This window comes from Octodon degus, unplaced genomic scaffold (assembly GCF_000260255.1).
Source record: "Octodon degus isolate 3935 unplaced genomic scaffold, OctDeg1.0 scaffold00012, whole genome shotgun sequence".
Taxonomy (NCBI): Eukaryota; Metazoa; Chordata; class Mammalia; order Rodentia; family Octodontidae; genus Octodon; species Octodon degus.
Genome location: NW_004524588.1, coordinates 20,985,534 through 20,993,648, shown reverse-complemented (window position 1 = coordinate 20,993,648; position 8,115 = coordinate 20,985,534). Strand labels below are relative to the sequence as shown.

Sequence of the window (8,115 nt, the reverse complement as noted above, 5' to 3'; positions counted from 1 at the left end):
GAAGGCAGCCGCTCATGGCGGTGGAAGGAAGGCAGCTCATGGTGGTGGAAGGCAGCTGCTCATGGCGGTGGAAGGAAGGCAGCTCATGGTGGTGGATGGCAGCTGCTCATGGCGGTGGAAGGAAGGCAGCTCATGGTGGTGGAAGGAAGGCAGCAGCACAGCAAAACCAAAAGGGAGGTGCGGTGGCAGCGGCAGCAGCAGGGCACATCTGCCTCCCGTGAGCCTTGCCGTGGGAAGCTGAGGTGTGTGGGGAAGCTGTGGCGTGGCCAGTAGCCGGCCACTTGTGGATGGCAGCCTGAGCCTGTCTTGACCTCCCGGCTCACGCTGTGCATCACTGCATTCTGTGTCAGGCTAGAACAACACTGGGCTTTGCGCCTTACTCTATTCTTGGACAAGCCACAAAGTCTATTTTGAGCCTTTGTCTCAGTTTGAAAGATGAGAGACAGTAATACTTGCCTGGTTCAATTAACAGGGTATTTATATCAAGAGTTATTATTTTGTATTTTAGGGAAGGGTCTACAGGGTGTTCAGGGTCTCACTACTAGATGAGAATCGTAGTGATTCTCCTGTTTACAGCCTCCCAAGTGCTGGGATTACAAGTGTGCGCGCCGCCACACCCAGTCTCAATTGGGGTTGGGGCCAGCACGGCAGGCTGGAGGGTTGAACCCCAGCCCCTGTGCCTGCTTGCAGGTACTTTAATCCATTGAGCTAATTGGCCAGTCCTATGAGAAACAATTATGCAAGTACTTGTAAAAAAGCAAAGTGACAGAATGCAGGTAGAATCAATTCAGTGCTGGGATACAGAGGTGGAAATTTTTACTACTTAAAAATTTTCGGGGGCTGGCCAGATAGTTCAGCAGATTAAAGCACCTGATTAGGCATATGCAGGGGCCAGGGGTTCGATCCCTGACCTGCCATGCTGGTCCCATGCTGGGCGCACTTAGATGGCAATTGAGACTGGGTGTGGTGGCACACACCTGTAATCCCAGTGCTTGGGATGCTGAAAACAGGAAGAATCACTACAAATCCTATCGGTGTAGAGAGACCCTATAGACCTTGCACTAAATACATTTAAAAAAATATTCTGATTGTTTTTAGAAGAATAAAGGAAAAGGTCTCAGATGTATTAGTAAATAGACTTAAAAATTATTGAAACAGACCTTTTATGTGCTAATATGTCTGGGTTTTACAGACATTAAAGTGCAAACAAGTCACTTTCTTTTTTTCCAACCACTATTAGTGCCTGAATTGTTTGTAGGGTTGGTTGTTAGTAAGTATGTGAGTACAATAGGAATCTGAACTCTAATGGCTTTTTTCTTCATTTTTTTCTTTTAAAATGAAGATGACTTGTCATTAATTCGGAAGAACAGAATGGCTCTCTTTCAGCGCTTGACAAGTATACTTCCTATCCTGGATAATCTGTTAAAGTCCAATGTAATTAATAAACAGGAACATGAAATTATTAAACAAAAAACACAGATACCTCTACAAGCAAGAGAACTGATTGATACCATTTTAGTTAAAGGAAATGCTGCTGCCAGCATCTTCAAAAACTGCCTAAAAGAAATTGACTCTACATTATTTAAGAACTTATTTGGTGAGTTTGTTGGGAAAATTATTTTAGAAATCTCTTGGATTATGTTTCTCTCTCTGCTAGACAAGCAGAGTAAATCCAATTAATATAATCTATCCATTTCACTTGTTCCAAAAAAGTGATATTTTTATTGTCCAAAATGTAATTGTTTTTGATAATATATAGATTGAATCTGTATCCTTCAGTAGGTAGTAGTTAAAAAATAGTTTTGTATTTGATAAAGTGATTTTTTTTAATATGCTTTCTTCCTCAGTGGAAAAGAATATGAAGTATATTCCAACAGAAGATGTTTCAGGTAAAGTAGAATTAAGACTTAAGACCAACATGCTATACTAACTATTACCTTTGTAGGGAAAGTAAAGTGGAAACTGAATTTCACTAACACTTTTATTACTAGGTCTGTCTCTGGAAGAGCAGCTGAGGAGGCTACAGGAGGAGAGAACTTGTAAAGTGTGCATGGACAAGGAGGTTTCTATTGTGTTCATTCCCTGCGGCCACCTGGTGGTGTGCCAGGAATGTGCCCCTTCTCTACGAAAGTGCCCTATTTGCCGGGGTATAATCAAGGGTACTGTGCGTACATTTCTCTCATAAAACAAAATAGGTTGTTGTATGCTGCCTATACAGAAAAGTCTTTAAAGTTTTGGTGAACATTTGAAATTATTTGAAACAAAAAAGAAATTATTGGTTCTTCACCTGTTAATATTCATATTCTATTCTGCTTTGGTATTAAGAATTTTGTCTCAAAAAAGGTATTATATATTTAATCTTAATGTTTAGTTGCCAAGGAGGGCTGTTGATAAGCTGAATCTGTATATTTGAAAACACAGGAGTAAAACACAGCGTGCTTGTTGGGATCCTTTAGGAGTTACTGTACCTGGTGTTCTTAGTGAGAGCTTTGAGTACTAAAGAGCTGCAGCTTGCAGGTACAGCACTAGAAACCAGTAGCTCTGGGATTGGTCAGTTATGGTGCCTGAGTCTGTCTTGCTATTTACCTGCTGTAAAAATGTACTTATGTTGTGCCTTGTCACTGGTAAACGAGATATCCTCTAGTTGGTGAGAAATGTCTTCATAAAGTATGTTGAAAGGAACTACAGCATCAAAATGTGTTTTCTACTGATTGAAAAAGCCTTTTTCATATATTTCATTGTACTATTACTAAGTAAAAGATTGAATTCATTAAAACAAAATGAAATAATGATTTATATGAATTCCCTGTCTAGTTACTTTACATCATATGCAAATTTGCATGAAAATTGAGTTGGTATCAAAATCTCTTAATAGTAAAACTAGCTAAATTCACACTAAGGTTGTTTGTTTGTTTGTTTTTGTATTTTAGGGAAGGGTCTACAGAGTGTACAGGGTCTCACTACTAGATTGGACTCACTGTGATCTGCCTGTTCACAGCCTCCCAAGAGCTGGGATTGCAGGCATGCACCACCACACCCAGTCTCAATTGCAGTCTCAGTGCGCCCCCGAGGGTGGAGCCAGCCCAGCAGGCCCAGGGATCAAACCCCTGGCACCTGCGCCTGCTTGCAGGCACTTTAATCTGCTGAGCTATTTGGCCAGCCCTACACGAAGATTTTTAAAACAGTGTGATCGCCCTGTTTGCATAGGTAGTGATGGGGTGAGGAAAGCCCCTCACGGAAGGATTACACCTGGGTTATTACTAATCTTACAAAGGTTTCTGGTTTACTCCCTCAACCCCATTTCTTTCATTTGCCGTTAAGTCTGTTTTGCGTAACTGTTTCCAAGGGTACAGTTAGTAGTTTAGAGCCCTCAGAATGTTGCTTGAGCAAGCTCCGCCTTCATCAGATCCCAGACATTTCCAGTACCTTCCAGCCTCACACCTTGGGAGCAGCTGGTACTCCTCTCCCTACCCCCAGCTCTCACCAACACCGTCTGCTTCCCATCTCTGTGCATTTGCCTGGTTTTGATACTTTATCTAAATGAATCAGGCAATACATGGCTTTTATGTATTTTTTTCATAAATGGTGTCTGAGGTTCTTCACATTGTAATTATCAGTACTTCATGTTTTGTGCATAATTGTGTGTGAATTTAAAAATTTTGATCCATCCATTGATAGACTTTGTTTCTACCCTCTGATTGATGTGAGCAGTGGTCCTGTGAATGTTTATGTACAAATATCTTGAATGCATTTTCAACTGTTTGGGGCGTAGACCAGGAGCCGATAGTGGCTCATGGACCAGTCACTTGGATTCACTGAAGACCTGCCAGACTTCCACAGCTGCCACACCGCTGTTTCTACCAGAAATTCTGAAGGATTCCCATTTCTCCACACTCAGTCAACACCATTTTTTTCCCTTTTTCGTGGGGGCGGGGGTATACTTGGAATCAGAGTAAAGACCTTGCACTTGCCAAGCAGGTGCTGCACTGTTGTACCCCAGCCCCTCCTTTTTAAAATTACACATATCCTAGTTAGTTCCTCGTAATGTTGTTCTGCATTTCCTTAATGGTGACGGTGGAACACATTTCCATGTGCTTGTATCTTCTGAGAAATGTCTGTCCAAGTCCTTGGCTCCTGAATTGGTGATCTTTGTATTTTGCATGCTAGATAGACCCTTACTGGCACACTCCAGACCACTTGGCTTTTTGATGATGTCCTTTGCTAAAAATACTTGGATTTGAACTTTGATTGGTTGATTGGGGTCACATGTTAAGAATCCATTGCTAGGTCCAAGGTCATGGAGACTTACCCTGTTGTGAGTTTTATAGTTTGCTTTTATTTTTAGGTACTGATCCACTTTAGTTTCTGTGTTTAGCCAGGAGCAGGAGGCTAGCTCTGTTCTTTTAGGTGTGAATATCGATTGTCCCAGCATCATAGTGGGGACGTTTTCCCCAGTGAGTGGTCCTGACGCCCTGTCCAGTGTCAGTGGGTCAGGGTTGTTTCTGGGTTCTTAGTTTAGTTCCACAGGCCTGACTGTTCTGCTGTCCTTGTCAGTGCTTCTTTGTACAACTTACTATAGTCTTGGACTAAGCTTTTAAATTGACGTATGTGAGTTCTCCTACTTTATTCTTGATTGTTTTATTCTTGCTATCAATATGAACTTGAGCAGAAAGCTGCTGGAATTTTGAAAAAGGCTACATTGGATCTGTAGCATGCCTTAGTGTTGTGGTACTGTTTGTCAGTCTGTGAACATGAGGGTGTTTTCTTGTTTATGTAGGTCTTTTTCATCAGTAGTTTATAGGTTTTAGCACACACATTTTTGATCTGGTTAAACATCACCTGTTCTGCTGGTATGACTACACCATGAGTTTTTTTTCAGTAGCCACTTTAGATTGTCTTTGCTGGTTATTCTGTGGTGGTCTTTTCCTACAGCTGTGCTGCACTGATAAGCTCAGCGGCTTTCTTACGGATTTTTTGGAGTTTGTACATTACAGTGTCATGCCATCAGCAGACATTTTTTATTGCCTAAAAGCAAACCAAACTGTCCCCTACTGTTAACTAGAAATGATGAATGAAAGTCATTGTCTTATGGCCCATCCTAGAAGGAAGCACCCTGCATTTCATCAGAGCACGTCAGGTATGGGTTTTATAATGACCAGCAGGTTGAAGAAATGCCCTCTATTCGCACATTTTTTTTGCCTTGAAAGTGTATTGGATTCTTTGGTTTTGCTGCACTGCTTTGTCCTCTTCTAAAGTGGTATGTTAGGTTACTTTAGGTATGCGAACTACCCTTGAACTTCTTGGAGAAATTGTGTCACATTTAATATTCTTGAATTTAGTTTGCTAATATTTTTGCTTAAGGAATACTGGTTTGTAGTTTACTTATGCTGCATTTGTGTAGCGGTAATTCTGGGCTCATAAAATGAATTAGAAAGTGTTTTTTCAGTTGTTTTAAAGAAAAACATTTGAGTGCCAAGTGGTTCTGAGCAAGTGTCTTCCTGATTACCCTTCTCAGTCTCAGTAAAACAAGCAATACAGGACAGTATGTTGGAGGGGACTTTTACTACATGGCTTCCTCCCACTTAAAAAAAAAAAGCGCTGGAGATTGCACTAATGGCCTCAGGCATGCTCACTGTGTGATTTGGTACAGGGTCTGTAGTGCTCCTCCTGTCTCAGGGATTACATTTGCTGGGATTACAGGTGTGTGCCACCATGCCCAGTTTCAGTCACCAGCACAACACACCCAGGGTTCCTGGGCCAGCTTGGCATGTGGTACTTGGAATCAAACCAGGGTCCTTGTGCTTGCCAGGCAGGCGCTTAAAACCCACAAGGTATCTCCCTGGCCCCTCTCAACTTTTTTTGTTTTGCAGAACCGCCCTCTCAACTTTTTGAAGCAGCCACAACAGCTTTAACTGGCTCTGAAATTTTTGAAGTAATTTTAAGAAATATTTTAATAGAACTTTGAAATGTCTGAGTAGTTGGGGAGCGATAAATCTAAACACTTTCAGACAATAAGCCACATCTTCCTGAGATGGGAATGAAAAGGGTTAGGACACAGGGTTGCATTTTGGTGGAAGACACAGGCGCTAGTCCTGCGGGGAGAGACGGGATGTGAGTTCCTCCGTACACATCTGCAATCTTCCAGGAGCTCAAGTCTCCAGTCTTATTTTCCTTTTAAGATTCTCATAAGATGATCAGCTAGTTATGTTAAACTCCCCCTTACTATAAACTCAACAGATATAAAATGTTGTATTTATCAAATGTTTCATTTTAAATGAACACTGCTTTAACAAACTTTCTTTGGAAATATTTTCAAAGGATACAATGAAAGACTATTTGTGTAATCACTCAGTGAAGCTGTAGTTGTGTCTGCCATCTACGGTGTCATTTATGAACTTGATTCTTTGTGTAGAACAAAGGCGATTAAGGTGCATCAGCTTAGGGTTTTCTGTTAACTTCTCTTGAATTTGACAAAGGAAAACTCAACACTTCCATGAAGAACAAATTTTATTTTAAAAATAGATCTCAGTAACAATGGAATACCAAAGCTGATCATTATAATAGAAAAACAAAAGGTAAGAATAGTTTGTTTTCTGAAAACACACAATTGTCATTGCAATACACTGCCAACTCTCACTTTTGTTTGGATTATTCCTTTTATGGACTATCTGAGGATATTTTTTTTAAAAAAATCAGAGTGGCTTCTGCATGATATTCACACATACATCTCTGGATTGTTTTTATCTTCAAGTAAGTATCTTCTCAAGGAATACAAGGAAAGCTGTCTGCTTGTTTATATAAGCATAACTGGGAAGACAAATTATGCTCAGGAAATATGTTTCAAAGTAATACAGTATTTTGCATTACCATTTCTGTAGATTAAAAACCTGTGATCAAAGTACTATTTGAAACTAACAAATGATATTGTTTATATACAGAGGAAAGACATAACTACATTACTTCCAACCCCCCACAGAGGAAACTTTCAAGGCAATGACAACGGTAATGTAAAAGTGGTTTTCTAGCTGCAAAGTGCTAACGAAGCAAGTATTCAGGAAAACTTCTGGTTGGTACTAAAATACCAAGAATGTAAGAGCCAAAGCAGATAAAAGCCCTCGCCACTATGAAGTCTGTTTTAGCTGTATCTCACACAGAACTGAAACAGTGGTTGCAGGATCAGGTAAGGCCCACTTGGTAGCACACAGCTTACCCATCAGCCCACACTTCTTCTCAAACTAAGCTCATGGTGTATGCTGCACACGATTTCCTCCATAGTGCATGATGGTCACACCCATATCTTAGAACAGGATGCCATCCACACTTGGCACATCAGTTGTCCATGATGCACCGCAAACACAAGTGATCCTTTCATCACAATATTCCTACCATCTGGCATTCACTGCACGCCAAAAGCTGATCACAGATGTTACATTTTATTCTTACTAAGCATCACTACTTGTCCTTTAGGAGGCCTCAGGTCATTTTTAGATTTGTGGAAACTGATGTCATATACTTTGGCCCTGTGAAGATAGAAGTAAATACCTTGGTGTCTAATGACTGAATACCTCTTTTTTGTTACAACTTGACCCTGAGTTTTAAGTTCTAGAATATAAACTGTAAAACCTCTCCAAAATATACTCCCTAATATTGGTGTTCATACAATACTGTGCTTTTCCTCTTCATTAACATAGTGCATCTGGAAGTAGCTCCCCCTCAGCAAAGGAATAAGACGCCCAACAGAAGGAAGCAGGAAATGTCCTGTCTAAGGTAAGAATCTACTCAGTACATTTATTTAAACTCTAATAATATCATTTCCTAGTTCTCTTAAGTTGACAGTGTATAAAATGCAGCATTTTCACCCTGCAGGTAGAGTAGCTGGGGGAGACTCCCAAAGTCCCTGGTTTAATAAAACAGCAAAATCTATAATCCTGACAATACAGAGTTTTAATATGGTTTTGAAAAATCTCTCTTTAAACTTAGGTGTTTTTATACTCTATTAAAATTTTCTAGATATTGAAAGCAGCTCTACATTTCCTTAAAAATATTCACTAAATATAAAATTAACACGTGAATAGGAAAGAAAAGCAATTTCTAGTGAAAGATAAGTTTCACAGT

At 40.2% G+C, this 8,115-nt stretch overlaps 1 protein-coding gene across 3 annotated transcripts in view; it reads left to right on the top strand.

Moving 5' to 3' along the window:
* The window catches only part of Birc2 (baculoviral IAP repeat containing 2), a 29,830-nt gene extending 27,451 nt beyond the window's left edge, over window positions 1-2,379 (top strand). For 2 of the 3 annotated variants that reach the window (XM_023709508.1, XM_023709507.1), the window contains 3 exons: window positions 1,343-1,597; window positions 1,848-1,889; window positions 1,992-2,379. In XM_023709508.1, the coding sequence (XP_023565276.1) occupies window positions 1,343-1,597; window positions 1,848-1,889; window positions 1,992-2,185 (491 nt within the window). In that variant the 3' untranslated portion in view covers window positions 2,186-2,379. The remainder of the gene's footprint in view (window positions 1-1,342; window positions 1,598-1,847; window positions 1,890-1,991) is intronic. The other variant, XM_004649035.2, reaches the window with a different exon arrangement.
* The last annotated feature ends 5,736 nt before the right edge of the window (window positions 2,380-8,115 follow it).